Source organism: Bombyx mori, chromosome 1, assembly GCF_030269925.1.
Source record: "Bombyx mori chromosome 1, ASM3026992v2".
In the NCBI taxonomy this organism is placed as follows: Eukaryota; Metazoa; Arthropoda; class Insecta; order Lepidoptera; family Bombycidae; genus Bombyx; species Bombyx mori.
In genome coordinates, this window is record NC_085107.1 from 16,511,974 (window position 1) to 16,536,509 (window position 24,536).

Consider the following 24,536-nt stretch of genomic DNA (forward strand, 5'->3'; position numbering starts at 1 on the left):
ATGTTTCTCGCAAACAACATTTTCATGTTAAAGTCTTGTAGCGTCAGTAGCTGAATGCCTATCCATTTATATTCCTAAATAAGTTTAAGTAATTCAGAAACCGAATTCTAATTTATCTAAATTACGACTATTTTCTTTAATATGCTGTGGATCGCTCAATCAGAAACGTTTTTACTTCATTAAGTTGGGTTAGTTCTAAGTACTTCAAGACAAATTAGAGATAACACGCAAAAAATGTATGTTCTGAAAGTTGGTCAAAACGAGACACCGTTGTTTCTTTCGGATCGAATTAGACCAAATACCGTTCAAGAGTTGAATACAGTTAATTCAATGTCTTTGAAGATGATTGATCTACTCAGGGACGTACCGAGAGAAACAAATATGGTCGACGAGAAAATATGTATTCTGACAATGAAAACTGAAGTAAATAATAAGTAGCTTTTTGTTATGTTTTATTTTTATTAATGTGGAAAAAAAACGTGATAATCTTTACGAGTTATCGTTATTATAATCTTTACTATCTAAATAAGGTTTTCAAATATATGACTGTGTCTATTATTACGTATAGAAAATGTGCGAAAAAGTGTTACATTTGTTATAATTATAGAAGAACCATTTTTGACTTTTATTTGACGGTGAGGGCTAATGGGTAGTGGGACCACCTGTATGTTTTATATTGGCTTTATTTAATATGAGCTAAATATGAGCTTTTCATTTATAACGGTCTCAAACGTTGCTGGCCTAATAGAACATAGTAATTATTATGTAACTGCAATTAATGAATCCTGGTTACGTCTCTGCGTGAAGTTCTTCCGCAAGTGTTAAGGTCAGTTTGTCGCTGTCTAGTGTGACGCCTCTAACGGTTCCCGGGTCCATGTCCGTAATTGTTGTTTCTATTATACACATTGCGTGTTATGATTATGATATATTTGGTTAGACAGCTTATTCACGTCCGAATAGTTGAGTTTACATGTATAGTAAGCCTGTCTGCTCCGGGCGGGAACAAACCAGGAATGGTTCCGATACATCTTCTTAAGCTATAGACAGATATGCTTAATAAGTCTGTCATAAATGCGGCAAGGTAATTTTCGAGAGGTTTTTATTAGCTCTTGTGAACTCGCACAGATAGGTACCACCAGCCTGCCTATTTCTGCCGTGAAGTAATAATGTGCTCCGGTTTGAGCAAAACATGCACTATAGAACTCATGTCTTAAGATGGGTGGCAGCATTAACGTTGTATTTAAATCTGTGGGTTCCGGTAACCACTTAATACCAGGTGGGCCGTGACCTTGTTCACGTGTCTAAGCAACAAAAAGAGAAGAGAGAGACAAAAACAAGATTTTTTAACTGAGTTTGTTGGAAGCTGACGAAATTATATAGGGTTATCCAACCACTGTAGTGTTTTAGAATAAAAGGAATTATTCGTCCATACATCGTATGGAGAGTTCAGGTGTCTTCTTTGCATTGCTTATAATTGTGATTGTAGTCGATTCCCTTCAAGATTATTTGTCTATTTCCATAAATAGACCCCGCTTGAGTTAGTGATGTGTACCAATGCACACATCCTCACAACTAATCTGGTGCTAAATTATTACCTAAGCTATAAGACATCACTACGAAATTGACGCTCACCTTGAGACACGACCTCAAAGTTTCAATTTAATGGTAGAACGAGTGGGCCATCACATAATTGAAACCGAAAAAAGATTATTTATTTATTTATGTTAATTTTCAGTATATTCTACGGTGGTGAGTTTTTTTAATATTTGTCATTTAACCGTGTTTTTCTGTCGTGGACCTTTTAGTATTTACGTACTAAAGTTTGTATTGTTGCATACAATATTCTTAACGAGTACCACAAAAATTGACCCGGTTTCATCGGGTGTCAGCCGTATTCCACACATATGAAGAGCAAGGCATAGGCAACAGCATTTAAAATATTCAGTGTAACTATGATTGGTAAGATGAAACAAAATTTCCGCAGCGAAAATTTCCGTTAACGTTACATAAATTAGCTCAATTTTTTAAATATATATTAAACAGAAATAAAAAAAAAAACAATAAACTCTAAAATTTCCGAAACCACAAACCAAAAGAATGTTACCTTCATCCCCAAGCGGAATTCCAATCTTCCGGTGACGAGGGTGATGCGGAGTAATTTTGAGCAATTTAGACTTATCGACACGATATTTGAGCGCGTAGTGATGTAAATAAACTCATTTACAAATACTGAAAGAAATTAAAATTTACTTTAAGGTTTTCAAAAAGCGATTTTTTTTTCATTCTTTATCAGTCAGAAATTATGCATAATTGCGTAGTTTTAAAAGTAGTTTTGCATCTATTATTTTAAATAGAGATTGTTCTAACGATAATGATGAAGTAATATTTTTATGAAATAGGAGGAGCTTGATGTTCGAACGTCATTTTTTGAAATGAAAAATCGTATCGATACCGTGTCTGCGGCTATAAACAAAACCGCATAAAAACCAGCCAGCTAGGGGGTCGAGTGATTATGTATCGTGCGATCGAATCGCATTCGTAGTTCGAATCGCGTGCGAAGCGGATCGCTAAGCGGTGGCCGGTCGCGCGTTTGTTTACAACTCACGTAGAGAGACTTATCCAAGTTTTATAAAAAATATTTTAGTGGAGAAGACTTGAGTGATGTCGAAAGATAATCCAAGGTTGAGCCGGCTCGGAGTGTTGGCGCCGGCTGCCCTGTCGGCCTGCATGGATGCCTCCGTGCTCGCAGTCCCGGCTGCAGGTGCAATCGTCTCCACGGTTCTCAAGGAGTTGAGCAAGGCCTTCATGCTCAAAAAGTAAGTAAAATTTTATAATGTACATTATAATAATTTTATTATTACCAAAAATATCCAATTTTCTTTAATGTATCCTTTTTTTGTGCTTTTTTTAAGTCGAAAATTTTCTGTTGTTTGCAATCAAAACACTTGTTAATTAAAGTAAGACGGACCCTATAACAATCAATTATGTAATACACAATGTAAGTATTTTTTCCCATGGCTTAAGCACGCTGTATTGTATACGTTGTAAGATGTCGAAAGATATGAATGTGCCAAACTTAACTAATTCCCATGAACACATACATTACTAACCTATTATATCCTATTACCTATTAAAACTATAAACTATTTATTAAAGTAATAATAATAATAATAATTATCATTAATAAAAAATGTTCATATAAATAAAATAGGATAACAAAATATTTGTAATTCTGACAAAACATACGTACATCCTTCCTATACAAAAAAATAAATATTTAGTCTGTTGTTGTACTATATTTGTTTACTTTCGCAATTTGAACCAATCTGATTGACCGTGTATCCACACTGTCCACAAACCAAGGTCCCCGTCAGCTCAGTCACTTTAGTCAGCTCTGTCCTATTGAAATATTCGAACAATATTAATGCTAATGAGCATTCATTAAGTATAACGAGGTTTTAGGTTCATTGATCTACCACTAAATTACGTTTATTTTTTATGTACGCAATCTCATTCGTGAAAATTCATGAAATCGAACGAAGAACTTACTACTTTCGGTAAAAACAAAGGAAAAGTAGTATTAAAGTAGTTAATTTATGCAAAAGTATAGAATTGAAACAGGGTCTTCGACCCGCCTCTGAATCCGTAACTTCAAATTAGACAATTAATTCCGAACATTAAATTTCGCCACTTCTTTAAATTTTGACTTTTAAAAAAAAGAAAACATAAATTTTTTTGTTGTCGTTACATCGCGGCTTTAATTTCGTCGGCTGCCTTAAAAACATGATACCGGCTTAATTGTAAATAGGTAAACATTTGTTGATTTATGTATTGATTACTTGTAGCGAAATTTTTTAAATAATAATTTATTATTTTTGTTTTCATTTACGTCTTTATTGACAATGGAATGGAAAATCTCGTTCACAATATACAACTACCTACAATTTCGTAACAGTATTTGACTTTGTCATAAATATTTTATAACATTACGGTAATTACAAATTGTATAGCGTTTTATGCAAATGGATGCATAAATTGACATTTTTATTATTAATAAATTTAAATTAATGTATTTAAGCAGATTGCACTCTGTATATGTTACAACAATTATCGTTTTCATTTATTGTTTTTTTTATGTATTTTAATGACATCATGATGATATCTATTGAATTTCTCATTAAGCTTAAACTAACAGACTAATCGTGTTTGTAGCTATTGTAACGGTGTTGAATTCGAAATTACCTTCTGCTTGTTATTGTAATTTATATTTCGAGATCAAATACAATTCGTTTTATGAGCTTTGCGCTGCTTTATTAAAGCCCCAGCTATCTTATTCGATAAGAAACACATTTTTAGCTTGCATTACTAGACATAACAAAAAAAAAACGTGTGGCACTCGGGAACTGCCGCAGTAAAGTTATTGCATAGCATTTTTTATCAACTTATGCAATTCTAATTAGACAATGATAATTTAATATTAAAACAATAATAAAACAGACCACGCTATAATAAACATTAATAAATGCAAAACATTAACTGTCCCCTTCACACTCATAAGCTAGACCCCGCGAGAGAGAGATGGGTAGACTTTTCGTGGTGCGCATGCAGTGTGACGTCACGCAGCGCGCTTATTCACAAACACTACACAAGCGCAACGTGTGAATGTGTTGAACGCGAGCTACATGGTAGGCGGAGTGAGGGGTGTTAGGTTTTTTTCGTTACGGAATGAATTCATGATTCGGTCGCCGCGCTTAAGGCCCGCGATAGAAGCTATGCAATAGCTTAAAAAATTACTAAATTTCATTTGAAACTGCTTAGTATATTTTATTACCATTTATATGCGATGATTTCGGTTGCAAGTACGTGTTGTACCGTGATGTTTTTTAAAAGATGACGAAAGCATTTGAGCTCCCAAACTGGTTTCTCACAAAAAGATGTAAATCCCATAAATTAAGGGTTACTCATTCTATAATGATACGAAATCTTTTTTTAGTGATCGCAAAGAACATTGAATCTTAGTGCATGAACAGCTTAACCCAAACTTCCTTGAAAGAAAGTAGTCTGATGCGTTTTCCCCCTTTCCTCATATGGTGTGAGTCAGATTATAAGCGGCAATTTATTGGGAATTGAATTCTGTTTTCGAAGACATAAGGCTGAAATTTACTTTTAACTGTTACAATGTAGGATGCACTACCAAATTCCAGTATATTTTTTGCAGTATTCAATACATTTCACAATTGCGAATGTTAATTTTTTGTTGTAGTTAAATAGTCCTTATTCGTTTTAATGCATTCGTCGACCGGCTCGTCGTGTTTTTTGTTGTTATTGTTTAAATTCGCAAATTACTTTAATTGAGGTTCGCCATGCTCATTCCCTTTGGAGATGCTACGAGTATATTATGGATAATTCAATATTTTTTTCAAAATTTTTATTATTTTTTATTCACTATTAATATACATTTGTCAAATCATTACAAAGACTTTTTTTTTTATACTAGTGGTCGCTGACCGGTCCAAATTCGACCATATTTATTAATTTAAATTATAAGTTTGAACATTATTATGGTTCTATTGTCAAATACTTCTATAATTTCGTCTAAGACAAACAGTATTAATCTATTCATAATTTGACCACAGGCTTTAAAACACTAACAAAAGTTAGACAATGAATAAAAGAGTATACATGCGTGTCTGTGTCAAATACATGGTAGTGTGTGTAATGTTTTCTTTATTGATTTAATGTATTTATAATACATAGTTTAACGAAAAATATTAGCTTTTTGCACCCCTTCTCTATATTCTCTATAAGTGTGGGAAATTTCATAATCCTTCGTCTGCACAATTTTTGTAAAAAGGGGTACAAGTGCTTCACGTATTAAGATATAGATAAACAAAAACATCACTAGTTTTGCTTTAATGTTTGTTCATCGATATGTTGAAAACAAACATTTAATATAATTATTTTATTAGTTACATTTGTTGTCTTAGGAATTTTTCTATTGAAGGTAAACCTGTGATAAAACTTTAAAATAAACAAATTTGTTTGCTTGTAATGTTTGTTATTACGTTTCTGTCTGGCTCATTCTCACATGTTTTAGTGCGAGGACAGAATGTTTTTCATTAATAACAAAATTTAGAAAACTATTCGATTTTCTTAAAATATTGATTAAATTTTAGTTTTTCACCTCGGATTCGTTATTGCGAAAAACAAAACGGCAATCGAGTTTTTGCTTTTTCAAAGGAATTTTTATTCATGATGTCTGAATTAAAAATGAAACATGTCGAGTGCAATCTGTTTATTACTTCGATCAACAATAGTAACATTGTTGATGGAAGGTTTATTATGTAATTTTTCTTAATTGATCGAATAATTTTTATAAATCAGAATTGGGATTAGAAGCAGCTGCTCTTGAGTTGTTAGGTCTTCTTTGGAGGGGCTCGGGCAGCTATTAGCAAATCCCACCCCTCCTGGCTGAGCCTTTGCTCGCCCACCTATCCTGGTGAAACTGAAAAGGCCTCCGGGCCACCAATGATACTTCAATCAAAAACAAAAAAAAAAGGGATTGTCAGCGATTTACAACCAATACAAAAGATAATTTCAATAAAAAATATTCTTAATAATTTTCTATCAACAAATATCAATTACAAGATAACAAGATATTTTTTGAATACATTTAAATTTCATATCGGGGTCTTTAATTGATGCTTTAATCGTTTTCATTCCTGAGACAAATAAATTATAATTCTAGCAAAAAAAAACACTTGGTCCGCTCAACACATAGCTCAATGAATCGAATCTGGTTCTGAGGCGGCAGTGGGCAGTGTGACGAAACCAACACAAACATTGAGACCGAGGCCACAACTGGCGGTCGAATCGGCGGCGTCCAGAGGCCGACACGAAAAACCTACTATTATTCACACTTCCGCTCTTAAACCTACAACATTCTTGCAAATAATCTCTTTGTATCCTGTTATTAATCTCGAAGAAACACATGTTTTTTGGGATATGTAAACACTGCGGCTCTTGTTGTGTTGACTCATTGCGGCTTACGATAACTTAGCGGACGTGGAATATTGTAAAAATAGTAAAAAACCTTTCATAGAATAATTATGAATACGCAGGTAGGAATCTGATGTACATATACTCATACAATGTACTTGAACAATAAGATTATTTTTCGATTCTAATTGTGAAATTTGTAGAAAGCTAAATATTTTACTTTACTAAAGCTGGTTATAGTTTATAAGTGCTTTTAATAGTGAACTTATATACTAATTAATTCGAATATTCCAACACGTTGGACAAGAATTCAATTCTGAACTCACGCAACGTTTTCATTTCCTATAAGTGTTTTTCTCCATGTCATTTATCAACTTTCTTTTTATTTTCCGCTGTATTCCTATTGTATTATTACATGTATTGTTCAAGATATCTTATCGCTATTGCGAAATTTTAATGTGAGTATTTAAGGAAATAAATATTCTGTTCACCGATTCATTGATTCAAGACCCAACTGCCAGTATTTTATAAATTGAGATAGGTTTTCAGAGGATTGGATGAATCTGACCGACAGTTTCACGTGAAACTTAACTCATAGACAAAATCCATTTAGTTTCTCGCCGGATCTTCTCAGTGGGTCGTGATTCCGATCCGGTAGTAGATTTAGCGAAGCACTGTTCTTGCTAGGGCAAGTGTGAGCAAATTCTCTCAGGCTGAGAGCCCCATCAGCTTGCCTACCAGCTCGGAGAAGCTGTATAGCCTCTAGACGATACTGACGATTAGTAAGTAAATCACAGGATTTCTCAATATTCCATTCCTAAAAGTGTGAAGAGATATTTTAAGTTACAATTTGTACATAAAATATTTATTGAGAAAATAATGTTAGGAACTATCGAGAGCGAATTTTGTGCAGTTTATTTTGTGGTACACATGTATCTTTCCAGTATACGCACTCACAGTACACTAATATAATTTATAAAATTTTATTGATGCGATTTTATGTTCCGTGTGATTATCGCTAAATGACTAAACTTTAGGTATTAGTGCATAAATTCATATAAGCTCATTGGTATTATTACGACTTTGCTATTTAAGCACAGACAATTGTATTTAAACGATCCAATTAGATTTTAAGACTTACATTTTAAGATTGACATGCCATTGGATACGAAGAGTGAATAAGATGCAATCAGTCAGTGCATGCCCAATCCGAGGCCATAATGGATGATTGGCCATATTGAGGCCGAAATCAAAGTTTTTTGTAAGCATTATTTCCGGTCTTAAATTTTAAACAATCTTGTTTTTTTCCAATAGAAGACGAACCCAAGGCTTCACGGCTTACTTAGTATGGAAAAGTTATTGCATGGTCACTGCAATATATTGAGACGAGAGCTCGAAGTCTTAATCCTATTGAAATAGCAATTAGTCTAACCCACAAATTCATATATATCTCTCTCTTCCCAGCTATTTATCCCACATGGTGGTGGGGTCAGCTTTCCTGACTTTACTCCTCCACTTCGCTCTGTCTTCGACATCCTCGTCAGCAACACTGCATTCTCTCTTGTCCTTCAGCACTGCGTCCCTCCACCTTGTCTTGGGTCTACCTCTAGGCCTCCGAAAGGGTAGGTCGAGCAGTAGCGCCAAATTTCCGACGTAGTCAGGTGGCTTCCTTTTCACGTGACCATACCATCTCAGCCTACTCTCCTGCATCTTGTCGGCGATGTGACGTACACCTAGACTTCCACGCACGTACTCGTTGCGGATTTTATCGAGCCTAGTCACGCCGCACATCCACCTCAGCATCTTCGTTTCAGCAAATTCATATATATATATATATATATATATATATATATATATAAGATTATCTATTATCTTTCTTCTTAAAACAAAACACTATGTATTTCATCTAAAACAGAGTTTTATTTATTAAATACAGTTAAACTTTTACTTAACAAATATCAACTAATGAAATAACTATGTACTAACCTAAAACAGAGAATCGACAATTAAATGTTCATGCTTTACTGTTCTTATATTCAAATTTGAATCGTCCTTTTTACTTTTATAATTAAACTAATTCACAAGGAGTTTTATTAAAAATGGTTGAATGTTTTTCTGATACCTACCTACATACCCAAATATTAATGGTTCTGTCAACGTCAACGTCAACACAAAGCTTACATATATATAATAATAATAATAATAATAATATAATATACACATGATTACTTCGTTACTGAAATCGAATAGACGGTTTAGCAATCTACTAATGTTACACAATTGTAAATTTACCTTATTAGCGACTTGAGTATGTTTAAATCTTTTTAATGCGTTGATTTTACGAGGATCAAGCCGATGCTTACATTGCCTAGTCGATTAAACTAAATGACATTGGAATCCAAAAAGTTAGTTTTTCGTAATAGCTTGTGAGGCATTAGTTACGCGAGTGGGCCTTTTTCTACTCCAATAAATCTTGTCAGTCTGATTTGTTGGCAGTTTTCTTTCTCCAATTTATTTTAACTAGGTTCTTGGTGTTCTGTTTGACGCCGGTCATCCATTTGATGGCATCCTTCTACATCCGCAGACTTCCAGACCTCGTCTATTCGCGGCATACGATATGCCCATCACAGGCCTCCGATCTTTATGATCTTCATGAAGTTTGGCTCATCGTACACACTACACACACTAAGTTATAATACAGACACTAGGACATTTTTTCTTATTATATAGGCAATTATTATAAAGTAACACTGGTTTTTCTTTAATTGCCTTAGGAAGCGTAAAGGGCCAACTCCCCGAGCCCAAATTATCAACATTTTCGCTTTAACACCACTGAACACTCGACGGACTGTGAGCTCTTTTACCGGCCTTTCCAATAAAAAAATACTAATTTAAACATTAGCCGATTTAGTATGATTATGGGTCATGAACCTACAATGAAACGAAAAGGTGCAAGAGGATGCCTCGCGTTACATCGTAATTGCAGATTCAGCGCTTCAGGTAATAAACCGATTATCTGAAGTCAGCAGTCACGCTATTTCGCACCTTATTACCGAGCCATATCAGTATGTAATGGATTACACTTTCAGTTTAATTTGCAGACAATAATATACTCATTGTTTAAAATAGGAAGTGTTCGTTGTATTCGACTGTCGCGGTTCATTAATTCTCGCGATACGTCTTTCATGTAACGTTATCCTCACTACGTTCTGTAAGGCAGTTTTTTTTTTCTATTTGCTACGTAAATTTCTTTGTTTGAAACTATTCAATCTTTTATACTATGTATATTCTGCGTTTCTTTTTGTTTGACTCTTATTGAATTGTTAACTCGATTTAGGTGATTGTTAATTATTGTTTAACTATAAATAACGTAAATCAGTATGCAATATCAACTTGGACGTACCATTTCTTTATATTTTGGGGGAGTATGCTCAAGAAAATGTTGCTAAGTAGTTTACGTTTGAGTTTACCAATTTCAATTGACGGGCGATGGTAGTAGCTTGTTCGGATGGCCAGCTAGCTTCTCTGTGTATTGCAGCAAAAGAAGGAAAACCTAATCCAATAAGTATGTTCGGATTTTATCGAATGCTATGAAACTCTAATGAGTGCGTCCCGGATTCCAGGGATGACATCTTGAATGCATCTTGAAACATTATGTCAAAATCTTAATTGTTTTGTGTAGCGGATGTCCCCACCCTTCGAACTGGAACTCATAACTACTTCGCGGCGGGAATGATCAGTAACACTGCAATTACGAGAAGGCACTCACAGTGTACACAATAAATATATTACGACCTATTTAAAAAAAAAAAAACGTTTAAGGTAACTATAGTAATGAAAAAAAAAAACAAATAGAGAACAATTAAATGTATTGAAATTTGGTTACGCTTGTCGGGTCAAATTATCATATACGAAAACATTGAATTGTAAATATCGCAATTGCAATTACACGATCAATTAAGAAAGGAATTTAAAAGATACAAATCCTTTGCTTTACCAACATCCTCATCGCAAATGCGCGTTGGTCCACGTGAATGTGTACGTTCCCACAATATGCAAGTATTTTTACTGCATATTTTTGTATGACTCGCGAATACTTATCGTCTGTATATAAGACCGAATAAATAATGCATGAAGCGGGTAATCGAGTCAGGAAATATGTGAAAAAGAATACACACATAAACATACTATTACATTGGATACGGGCTGATTCAATAATTACATCACTAAAGAAAAGAAAAAAAATAGCTTAAAATTTGCTAGAAAATTAAATCGCTTTGAAGAACCTTGCGTTTTGAAAAAAAAAAACAAATTTTTTTAAAGTAAAGCAATTTTGTTCTGTTTTAATCTATATATAGATGATGACCGAGCTTTGCTCGTTTTTTTTTTATAACGCCATCTTGTTGTGTCTTTAAAGCGGTTCCCTCAATTAAGAAAAATAGTATTATTATTCGCCAATAGATGTCGGGAAGAGTCATAAAGTGAAAATACGAATAAAACAACATTTTCTGAAAATAAATCGTAGCTAGATCGATTTATCGCCCCCGAAATCCCCTGTATACTAAATTTTATGAAAATCGTTGGAGCCGTTTCCGAGAGTCAGATTATATATATATACAAGAATTGTTCGTTTAAAGGTATAAGATTACATGAAGCAAAAACTTTATACCCCTTTTGATGAAAATTGCGCGGACGGTGGAGTATGAAATTTTCCACACTTCTAGAGAATATAGAGAAGCAGCTTAAAAAAATATTTCAATAAATAAAAAAAAACATTGCACACACTACCATGTATTTGACATACACACGCATGCATACTATTTGTTTATTGTTAAACTTTTCTTATTGCTTATATAGTCTGTGGTCAAATTGAGAATAGATTAAATATTGTTTGTCTTTATTAATATTTGTCTAAAGTGCAGTCTTGGCGAAATCTTTGATTATAGAACTTTAATAGTCTTTCACAGTAAAATCATAATAGTGTGCAAACCTGTAATTTCAACAAATTATAGTCGAATTTCGACTACCAGGGGACCACTAGTAATTCTGTTAATTGCACAAAAAATAATTAGTCTAAGATAACATATGTGTATCAGTTCAGCTGTATATTATAGTCTTTGAAGTGTCCTTAAGAATAAGTTAATTTTTAATAAACTTTATGTTGGCAATTAAAGACACGAGCACATGTCTTTGCGGATGTGTGTGTAGTAAACGTTGAGCTATGTACCGAACAATGTTTTTTTGCTTAATTGTATTATTCCATTCGACTTGTCGACTAGTCGTATCACTTATTTAGAATATATTTATGTTAGACGCAAGTTTATTAAATTCATTTAATTTATTAATACCGTGCTTTATTGAAATAAATTGTAGATTTTATCACTGAATTTCAGGAACAACAGACCTCGTGGCCAATCGAGGCTAAGTTTTTTTAAATTTGTTAGCTAATCTCTTCTTAGTCGGACGCTCTTGTCAGAGTGGTCGTGGTTGCGCTAACGATATATATGCAGAAGCACCCGTTAGGTCGCCCATGCTCCCGAGGATCTCCCTTCAGGCAATGCGCTTCTAGGTCTGGCGGTTCGAAGCGTTTCGAGTACATTCGACCATAGTGGACTCAGTTGCTTTCTTTATTAGTTCAGTCCAGCGGGTTGGAGATCGGCCGCGTGATCTCCTGCCTTCCACCCGGCCTTGGAAATAATAAATTATATTTTTTCTGTACGATTTTAATGAATCTATTTTCATGTCGAAGTTTTTTTTTGTTAAAAATTCGTATTATTTCCCAACATATTTCTTGAGAAAAAAATTTTTAATTGCAAATTACCAAAGTCATTATTTTATCAATACTTTTTGTCTATATATATAGTTATATATTTAGAAGCGTAACAAACCAATGTACGTACACATAGACTCGTGTGATTTAACAATAAATATTGTAACTAAAAAGTTTTCTGAACTCAAAAAAAGAAATGGTCCAGCTGCATTCTAATTACATAATCAATCAACGCACGTACTTCCGATGTGTTTTACCAACGATTTCGCTTCCAGCTACAGACAGACAGTTGCGCAGTTGCACGTAACTACCAGTTAATCTGGTTTGGTTTAATGCATTTAGAAAATGCATTGAGCCTGTACGCAATCATTAGGGACATAGATGGCTAATTGGCAAGATGCCAGGTAGTCGCTACTGTAGAAAAAAGATATTGTTCTTAATTTAAAATTAGAAATGGAAAAGATTATTACGTTACGAATATGATATTACAAAATGAATTAGAACTTCTATTTTTTATACGACCGCCCAAAAAATTAATGTAATACATATTTCCATCTTTACATAATCCTCAGTAGCTCTGTTGTTTTTTTTTTGTACAGTGGTGTTGTATAATTTAGTTTTTATTTTTTAATTGAAATGATTATAAAGATTGGGTTTTGTGGTTCTGATTTGATTACAGTAAGTTTTACAGTTGCGACGGTTGTTGTTTATTGATATACTTCGCTATCCATACTAGCAACTTCCACTACTGTCTCATAATAATCTGGATAATGCTTTTCATAAATCAAGTTAAGTAACTTCTTGACTGATTGACTTCCACGGTGAAGGAATAACATCGTGTAATAAAAATAAAACCCGCAAAATTATAACTTGCGTAATTACTGGTGGCAGGACCTCTTGTGAGTCCGCGCGGGTGGGTACCACCACCCTGCCTATTTCTACCGTGAAGCAGTAATACGTTTCGGTTTGAAGGTTGGGGCAGCCGTTGTAACTATACTTGAGACCTTAGAAGTTATATCTCAAGGTAGGTGGCGCATTTACGTTGTGGATGTCTATGGGCTCCAGTGACCACTTAACACCAGGTGGGCTGTGAGCTCGTCCACCCATCTAAGCAATAAAACAAAAAAGTAAGTCTATATAGATTTCTAAAACTGTCTTCTGATCATAAATTAAAACATATAGATAATCTGAAAGACATTCCTGTCCATGCCAGTCTAACCTTTGTATAATTGTAGACAAGCAATAGTCATTTTTGGATTATATTATTGTGTTATATACGTTTATCATTCTCGCACGTTTTTGCAGCAGATATATGTGCGTCTTGTATCTGCAAAACTTGAATCACACTAAAATGAATCACATCCGTTTTATTAAAGTTAGAGTAATATAGCCTTTCGATGTGAGTGATTAAAATTTATATTCGTTTACATAACCAATTCGATATGCCATTTTGAATTGATTTGATTTGTACTTTTTTGATAGAATTATTAAGTCACGTTTATAAGTCAAAATTCTCACATCATTAGGTTTATTAGCATGCTCTCTCGCTAAAAGGTGTTAAAAAACGGAAAATTTACTACAAATACTTTAGCAGCTATTAGAAGATATTTTTAGAAATTCTCTATGTAGAGAGGTCTCGGAAATTTCCATTAAAAAATTTTAGGCTGGAAAACATGGCTGGAAATGTGGGAATATTTAGCTGAGTACTTTAATGTAGATTAGTTTGCGTATTAAATAGTTTTGGATTACAATTTAAATGAGGATATTCTGGAATTATTATTAAATTTTGACTGACACATAGAATAGAACGTCTACACCTTAATTAACAACACTGGTCAGACTGATAACTTTCCTGCAATTTTTACTGAATATCAGTCACCTAATTTATCTCAAAACTAAAATGCTATAAGATTACTCGTAGTATAGTATATGAAAATAAGTTTTAATATTATCAGTAGGTAACTCATTTTCATTAAATCATTTTTGGGTTCTTAAGTATTTATCATAAATTGATAAGTCCGGTGTGTTATTAACAAGCTGCTTTACTCCAAATCGTATAATGAGAATTCAATATGGGTTAAATAAAGATCACGATAAAACCTAATAACAGAGTCCATTAAATGTTTCATTGGTTAGGATCCATGCAGTGGTGTTACGATGGAGACAACCACGGGTCATTAGATTACTTAATTTTAATATACCTTGCTTTACCTTGTTTTACAAATAATTCTTTGTGGATTTCTAAAGCAGATTGTGTTTCGCAGATGGTTCCACGGTGTTATGTCAGCCAAAGAAGCCGAGAGCCTCATCATGGAGAAAGGGAAGAACGGTTCGTTCTTGGTCCGAGAATCTCAGGCGCATCCCGGTGAATACGTGCTGTCTGTCAGAGTCAGAGGTCGAGTTAGCCACGTCCTTATCAGACGACAGGTTAGTTTATTTTTTCTTACCCACTAAAAATTGACACCTAACAGAATGATGTAAGGTTTATATTTATTGGACAGATGTTGCCATTTCACTTAGGGGTCAGTCGTCTCCAACTAAGGCAGGTCGTGGTGTGCTGCTTTAAAGTGCCGATTATATAGATGCTTCTCAAACTTAAAGGAGTAGGGCCTACCTTGTATCTCAAATGTAATAAAAAACTTCACTTAAACGTTTAAGATACAAGCTAATAAAAAGAATACATTATTTGTATAAATAATAATACATAATATATATTTGAATAATTAAATATACAATATATATATTTAAATGTTACGTCATTGTATTATTACAAAGTTTTTGATTTCGGTACGAGTAACAAATTACTATAGATAAACAGTATATTGGTTTTATAATTTTTTTTATAGTTTTTAGCGATAATTTGTTAAAAAAATGATATAATTAATTATTATTATTAAGCAAACAATATAATGACGTTAAGATTCAGAAATAATCACTTCAAAGATTCCTTTAAAATTTTGGAAAAAAACATTAACATCGCGTTTATGTATGAAAAACACACTTTTCAGTTATTATTGTCGTTTATGACGTGTGGGTGAAGGCTAAATGAAATTACAGAAACAGTAGCTTAGCGTCAGAATCACTCAGAGTCCACACATAATACATAACAATTATTATGATGTAACAAACAGAACGATTGCTTTTACATTGACATAAAATCCATTTATAGACTTTGTATTTCAAGAGCGTTACAGTTTATTTCCATGATTTTATTAATTTTATCATGTTTTTTGTTATTTGCACACTATTTTTAGCAAATTATAATGTACAAGCGGCCCGCTCCGGCTCCGCTCGGGTCTTTAACAAAAATTTCAACGATATTTGACGTTGTTTTATTTTTTTAAATAAAAGAACACTTATTGCGGCATAACTATAATAATTAGGCATATGCTGTCGCGACACTTTTTGTAAATAATAATGTGTTCTACAAAGTCTTAGTACATTATTTTATTCTATCATCAATAGTTTTCGCAGGGCACGCGATGTAAAGAATATTTTAGGTAATTTTGTTACACCTTGGGTTACATTACTGAAGTTTTAGTAAGGATCCCTAATTTTTTTCAGAAAAGATTATATATAGTCTATCTCCTTCATTTATGAAAGATCGCAACAATTGATACTAGATTAATTTTCGACTTCCATAAAAAATCGTAATGAATAAATGTTAATTGCCACATGTATTTCTGACTAAGTTGTGATCATTTTAGTTGTATTCGTAATTACATACAATAGAGTGCGGGGTCCGAAAGAATATCAGCATGACAGAGTTTTGGAAATTCCACGGGAAAAAGTTCATAAAATAAGTGAATCATATCGGAGCGTAAAAGGGTATTTACTAATATAATAGCCATCTTTTTTAATTGCGCGACCGGCATGAGTGGTAGCATTGCTTATCTTCTCTAATGATGACGAACAAAAGGAAATATATCTACCTGCACACGTCAAATAAACGGCCAATCTATCTTTTAGAAAAAAGTCTTATTTGTACTATCGTGTTTATTACTAGAATCTATTTTACGTCATAATAGACCGTCAAGTACTATTATTGTGATGAATTATAGGAAAGTATGTCGATGTGTTTTCCATTGTACTGTCGACCGCATTTACTGGCCAAACGTAAGCTTAAACAAATAAACATTGATAATAATTGTTAGTGGATTATACGCGTACAAATATTGTTTTGTTAAATGGAAGGCTGCAACTACTATCAATTGTTTAAAAGTATGTAGGTAATTCATTCTTAGGATTCATTTTGATTATTATTCTGATATGATGTTCTTATTAATTGGAAGTGTTGATTATGTTATAAAAGATTTAATAAGAACTAGATGATGACCGAGCTTAGTTCGGTTTTTTTTGATGACGCCACCTTGTTGTGTCTTTAAATGTCGGGAAGAGTTGATTATTGAAAACACGAATAAAACAACATTTTCTGAAAATAAATCGTAGCTAGATCGATTTATCGCCCCCGAAACCTCCTGTATACTAAACTTTATAAAAATCGTTGGAGCCGTTTCCGAGATTCAGATTATATATATATACAAGAATTGCTCGTTTAAAGGTATAAGATATTTTAATGGCTTCAGATAGAATTCGGAATGATCCCGTAAAATTGGCTAACAGATAAAATATTCAACTTAAGAACAGGCAAATAGTATGCTTGCATTATACCACAGAAATTAAATTTAACTATTAAAAGTAATATAAAAAAAGGAAAATAGTTGAACATTTTGACAATCTTGGATATCACCGTGTCTTATTAATCTTGAATAAATAATTTTTTTTAAAATTTTCCACGTTACTTTTAATTTAATGTACGTCACGTAGGGGTTAGGTCATTTAAGAAAAAAAAAAACTCAATTTACATGTTATTATAATATTATACACGCATATACATATATTTGCATAACATTACATTACAATGAAAAACAATTTATTCCGAAAAAAAATTAAATTATTGGAGAAATACATATATACGCTTAAGAGACTTTTTTACAAAATTATGTGATATTGAATCCAATATCATTTAATTTAAAAAAAAACTATTCTAAAAGAACATGTGAAATGATAATAACAGTAACCTAAAATTGGCTTGACCGCGTTTTGCCACATATTTAGTAAATTGCTTTAAAATGTCTCAATTAGGAGTTGTCTATGGAGCGGTGGGCTCTTGGAGATTATGACCCCTCGAATTATCGACACGTATTTTACTCTTAAGCCTTGAAATATCAGTAACTTCTCTTCGAATGTGCCAAAGACGATAGTGGCATCGATACTGTAGATAAGCATTTGGTATTACCGCTATCTTAAACATCCAACTGTAACGTTGTTTATATTATGAACGAGAGCATTGCAATAATTGGTCTCCTGTATATCGTGAATTCAGTACACACGAAACAATGATTTCAAAAAACTCCTACGACATTTCGACGCGAGATTCTCATGTATAAAACGGGTTTCCGGCAAAAAACGTTGACGGTTCGTCCGGTGACATCCATCTTCATGAACAACTTTTCTTTCTACCATCAGAAGTATCACTAATTTGTTGCTCTTGGTTAGTCTTAATTAAAAATCGTATATTAATGTTAAAAGTATACAGCCAAATATGTAGCTTGTGAATTCTAGGTTAATATGTGGGATAAAAATCGATACTGAACATTAATTAAAAATCTCTTTTCTCGAATAGAAAAGAACGTTAGTTTCCATTCTGACGCCTGTTTTGCGTATCGAGCTTTTATTATATATTTAATAAACTATTAATAATTAGAATGGTGTTTGTCATTGAAAAAATAATCATAAGCGTACTAGGCTGCACTAAAAGTATCGGGAATGGAATATTTCCACTGTTCCTGTCATATTAAAATCTTTTTAATTGAAAACTCCTTGGTTTTAAAAATCGAATACCGTTTATTTATTTAAAAAAAGATTCTCGGTCTTGTCACGAGGTTTTGTCAAACTTGTTTAGTCGTTGAGAAAATTTTCACTGGTGGTAGGACCTCTTGGGAGTCCGCACGGGTAGGTACCACCACCCCGCCTATTTCCGCCGTGAAGCAGTAATGCGTTTCGGTTCGAAGGGTGGGGTAGCCGTTGTAACTATACTGAGACCTTAGAACTTATATCTCGAGGTGGGTGGCGCATTTACGTTGTAGATGTCTATGGGCTCCAGTAACCACTTAACATCAGGTGGGCTGTGAGCTCGTCCACACATCTAAGTTGACTCGAGAAAATTCAAGAGCGATGATTTATTATGACTTTCGAAGTGGTATAACACAAAAACAGTGTGTTGACCGGATGATTTCTGCATTTGGTGATGAAGCCCCATCCAAAACCACAATTTATCGCTGGTTTGCTGAGTTTTAACGTGGACGTGTCAAGCTCAGTGATGATCCCCGTCAAGGTCGTCCAAAAACTGCAGTCACCCAAGAAAACGTTGATGCTGTGCGTAAGCTGATTGAGGAAGATCGACATGTGACATACCGCGAAATTCAGGCAACTTTAGACATTGGCATGAGTCAAATACAAATAATCTTGCATGAACAATTAGGTGTAAAAAAAGTTGTTTTCCCGATGGATACCGCATTCGCTCTGTGAAGAGTAAAAAGCGGCTCGCGTTACTTGGTGCGTCAGAACTCTCGAAAGATTCCACGCAGGATCCTCAAATGCTGTATACAACATTGTATCAGGTGACGAATCCTGGATATACGCGTACGAACCCGAAACAAAAAACCAGTCACGAGTTTGGGTGTTCGAAAATCAGTTAAAGCCAACAAAAATTGTTCGTACACGGAGTGTTGCAAAAAAAAAGGTCCATGTTACGACTATTCCTCTTGAGGGACAAAGAACGGTTAATGCAGAATGGTATGCTAGTATTTGTTTGCCACAGGTCGTTTCTGAACTCCGTAAAGAGAACTGCAACCGCCGCATCATCCTCCATCACGACAATGCGAGTTCTCACACCGCGCACAGAACAAAAGAGTTTTTAGAGCAAGAAAACATAAAATTATTAGACCATCCGCCGTACAGCCCCGACCTAAGCCCTAATGTTTTGTATACTTTCCCTAAAATAAAGAATAAATTGCGTGGACAGAGATTTTCATCACCTGAAGAAGCTGTGGACGCCTACAAAACGGCTATTTTGGAGACCCCAACTTCCGAATGGAATGGTTGCTTCATTGATTGATTCCATCGTATGGAAAAATGTGTCAAATTTCGCGGAGAATACTTCGAAAAGCAAAAAATACATTTTTAAATAGTAATGTTGTGTCACTTCGTTAATTCCCGTAATTTTCAGTGCCGCCCTCGTATTCACGAGTGCGCACTATCGGCAAATGGTTGTTTAAAAAAAACAGGGTCGATGCAAATGTTTTGTCCTGCTCCCAATGTGATGATTCAGTTTTTTATTTATTTTAAATCGATTTTATATAATCGTAACACTTTTCAATCCGTTCGAATTTATTTTGTAAAGAACTGCTCTACAACGTTTTAAAGTGATATTTGGTTTACATAACATTTGTAGTTGATTAAGACTTAATATACTAGACGCGACACGAGATACTTCTACGTGTGTACGTAAAAAAATTAAGATGATACATTAATATTTTTTTTATCATTTTCAATCTTCGCTACCAACAACATAGTAGGCAATTCCTTTCGACGTATGAATGAGAGTATTATTCAGAGATTTAGTGAAAGATAAGTCTTATTTTGATTATGATGTGTCCTACTCTCTTCGTATTAGTAGATATTTAAATTCAATATAGTAATATATAGTGCAAATTAACATCATTTACCTAGTAGTATTTACCAATTTAAACCAATCGGAATTTTTTAAACTTGAAAATAAGTATTCGCGTGATGCTTGAACGATAACAAAATACAAAAAAGTTGTAGAAAATATGTAATTAGGAACAAATTATACAATCATCTTTGATTAAACATAAACTAATGCATTTTTCATACTTTCTTGTACTAAAATACAACATCATTAGCACTAGGTATATACTTAAAAAAGCCTTTACATGTACAGTAATTAGTGTCACCGCACTCATTACGATGACCAATTAACATAATCATATGTTTTGAAATGTCGGACAGTGAAAAATAAATGACTGCGAACGATGTTTTGTCCTTTGAAAAGTAGTTATTATTTATTAATTTTCAAGTGTTCGTACAATGGTGCATGATTCAGAGTCTGCTCCTGGTACCGTATAAGGCAGGAGGAGTATTGTCATTAAATCGTCACTTATCGTCGAGACGAAACTGTGTTCGGTTACAAAAAAACATACGCGGTTCTGAGATGTGGATGGTATGGGGTTCCGTCTGATTACCGGCCGCTGTGTATTAATGATATATTAGTTTGTTTAATATATTTACTATATAAATGCTTTTCTGTGGAATTCGGAGATTTTGTGTTAATGGTATTCGTGGTCTTCAAAAGGTAATATGCATGGATGCTTTGCGTCAGGAAATAGACATTTCTTGACAGACGTTCTTGTGTAGGCTTACGATACGCTCTGCTTTAAAGGGTTTTTATATAATGCAATGTAGGCAAGATAAAGCATTCTTGAGGTTTCAAGATCGCGCGGCAGATTACCGTTGCGATCGACCGACCAAATAAAGTCAGCTCTGCGCGGCCCCTTAAAGAGTGCACAAAAATGGACACGGTCCGCGAGGAATGGCAACGTCTTCTGAACATATCACCACCTGAACTAATGACAACGGCCACTCTATCAATAGTGCAAGCGACTAAGAAGAAGAATTATTCCTTCGTCTTTGAAGTAATTCGTGAATAAGTATTGGATATTTTTTTACTAAAATATCTGCATCGTAATGGCAGCCTTAGTGTACGCACATCACATTGAGAAATGTATTAAATTTTGTAGTCTCTATGCACTTTTTTCAAAGTTCTTACTAATACGGCAGTTTTTTTTCCTACCTATGCTGATAGTCTTGAGGGGCTATTTTAGCTTCTCCTTGACGTGTAGGTGAGCTCACGGGGCTCAAGTCAGGAGTGTTGCTAGCACTGGCCCTAGCAAAATCAGTGCTTTACAGAATCACATACATCACCGGATCGGAAACGCAACCCACTGAGAAGATCCGGCGAGAGATTCAGTGGGCTGTGTCTATGGGTTAATTCACTCGTCGAGCCTTTCGATGAGGATGGTGACGGTGACCAATGCTTGTGGTACCTAAAAGCACCGTTAATGGCTCGGGCGGATCCGTAATGACGTGTTTATGGCGACGTCGACTGTTTAGCATTCAGTCCACAGGATCGGGTATGTAATATGGCAGTCGATGACTATACCTTATATTAATTAGTATTACTTCAGTCAACTCTTGCTCCAGGAGTTCTTTTGATCCCGAAGGATTGATATGAAGCAATCGGATGATTTTCTGCTTGAGAAGTCTAGCTTTGAAATGGATACGTACTATGAATTTTGAATATTTCGTACCGCTTAATGAATTAAATTCATTAGTTTAATATTAAACATACAGAACCATTGTAGACTTTTCGAAGCGGAGAACGAATACAATTATTTTTTCTCCGATCGTTTCTGACATGCGATCGTTAATATTAAACCAGGGGAGCATCCCACACGTGGGCCAAAAAAATAATGACATGTTGTTATATAACGTTTTTGTTGTTCTAAATTGGCATGTTTTATTACATTATATACATATTTCTAAAGTTTCAAACAATGACTTTCGAAATACGATTCACGTAACATAGCTAATAAAGATATTTTGTTTATGGACCTAAGGTGTCTGTTTCGAAATTTAGTTTAAATATCAAGACTATTATTACTAGCATTCCTAACATTTAAAACTCACTAAGTACATCGGCCAAACTGATTTAATTATTGAGCATTAAATACCATATAGAAATGGACACACAAAAACCATAGTATGTGATTTTATTAAAAAGTCTCTTTTGTAAATATGTATTGTGAAATTACACACATTTTTCTTTTTTTTATTGCTTAGATGGGTGGACGAGCTCACAGCCCACCTGATGTTAAGTGGTTACTGGAGCCCATGGACATCTACAACGTAAATGCGCCACCCACCTTGAGATATAAGTTCTGAGATCTCAGTATAGTTACAACGGCTGCCCTACCCTTCAAACCGAAACGCATTACTGCTTCACGGCAGAAATAGGCTAGGTGGTGGTACCTACCCGTGCGGACTAACAAGAGGTCCTACCACCAGTAAAAACATTTTTTGAAATTACTCGCGCGCCATCTGTTGGTGGTACAATTACAAAAGTCTTCCCAATGCTTCGAACAACAACAGTACACAGTTGAAACTTAGTCGAATAAACGATGCCAGACCACGTGTTCAACCCACAAACATACACAGATAAGAGAAATATTCATTTTGATTAATTAACCGATGTAAATATTTAAAGCAGTCAATCACTAAATGTGTTTATTATATGGTATTGCTTATACAAGGCGTTGCTATTAAAAGTGGGCCTAAGCTGAGAAGTTTGGCGAGTTAATATGTATTTAATTATAGTGAAAAGATTTGAATATAATATAACTCGTGTTATTGGCAAGAATGACATCGAGGAGAAATTGTGTGTACTTATCGATACGTCTATAGCCTTCATTTCAATTATGTAATATGACATTTTGTTAAACTATGTGGGCATATAGTTTGGCGTGGATTTTCTAATAATCACAGTATTAAAGTTCCGAATGCTATTTTAATGATTTTATGTGTTAAAATATCATGTAGTTACCTATGATATTTGATAGGTTTCCCACCCGTCTTATCACTATTAAAATCAATATATTTGTAAAATTTGCGTCTAAGTTCTTAATTCGTCTAAGTTTTTCGAAACATTCAAAGACATATTATTATTATGTAATTGACTAATATAGTCAATATATTTGTTAGATTTGTTTCCAAGTTTTTAATCGAATATCTTCATCTTCATTTGTTCATGTCCACTATTTCTAAACGTCTAAAGATATTCTATGTAATTGCCAAAATGATACCTAAAGTAATAGTTTGGAATTCTTCGAAATGAATAATATTCTTTGCGTGACTTTGTGTAATTTTGGAATTTTACGGGTAAAAATACTTAACAACTTAATTATCGTTTGTGATATAATTGTAGCTTAACAATTGTTGAAACAATTTTAAATATATGATATTTTAGTTGGACATATTGAAAAACACGTTTGTTTATGGTAGCATAAATAATAGGTTACAATTTATTATTATTCTTGAATACCTACTTGATTATGTGAAATGATCTTTAATATTAATTGAAATTAAACAAAACAATTTATAATTTTCAACAAATGTATTGTCGCTTTGGTCGGTACTACCTCTACTTAAGTATATCACGAAGCTATTAGATATTCCAATCCACGGCTACTGATAAAGATAACGGTTCCAAAACAAAGCAAATTAAAATGTATAGTAATAAAATTCCGCATAAAAATGCACACTTTACGCCCTACAATTTTTCTTGTCTCTGCCCTTTTTATTTACGAGAAAAATACCTGTACGATCTTCGATTTATCTCCACCAGAATTGATTGTCGACGACTCTGTTTGGGTACAGCTCGTAGGCGGCAAGGTCACCGAACCTAATGTAATGATTGATATGTCAGGAAATACGAATGCAAATATTGCGCTTTGGTCGTAAGCTTAGAGTAAATATTGAGAGTTTTAGCAATGCATTTTAGCATTTTTAGCAAGACAAATATGAAGGATTTTTCAAAAATATGAATTCGAAAACAAAAAGCAGTTAT

General features: G+C 33.9%; 1 protein-coding gene across 1 annotated transcript in view; it reads left to right on the forward strand.

Annotated features, from left to right (window-relative positions):
- The first annotated feature begins 1,897 nt into the window (after window positions 1–1,897).
- Window positions 1,898–24,536, forward strand: part of LOC101736863 (tyrosine-protein phosphatase corkscrew) — a 40,687-nt gene continuing 18,048 nt past the window's right edge. The window contains exons 1-2 of the mRNA XM_004933115.5: window positions 1,898–2,816; window positions 15,034–15,196. Coding sequence (XP_004933172.1) covers window positions 2,662–2,816; window positions 15,034–15,196 — 318 coding nt within the window. The 5' untranslated portion in view covers window positions 1,898–2,661. The remainder of the gene's footprint in view (window positions 2,817–15,033; window positions 15,197–24,536) is intronic.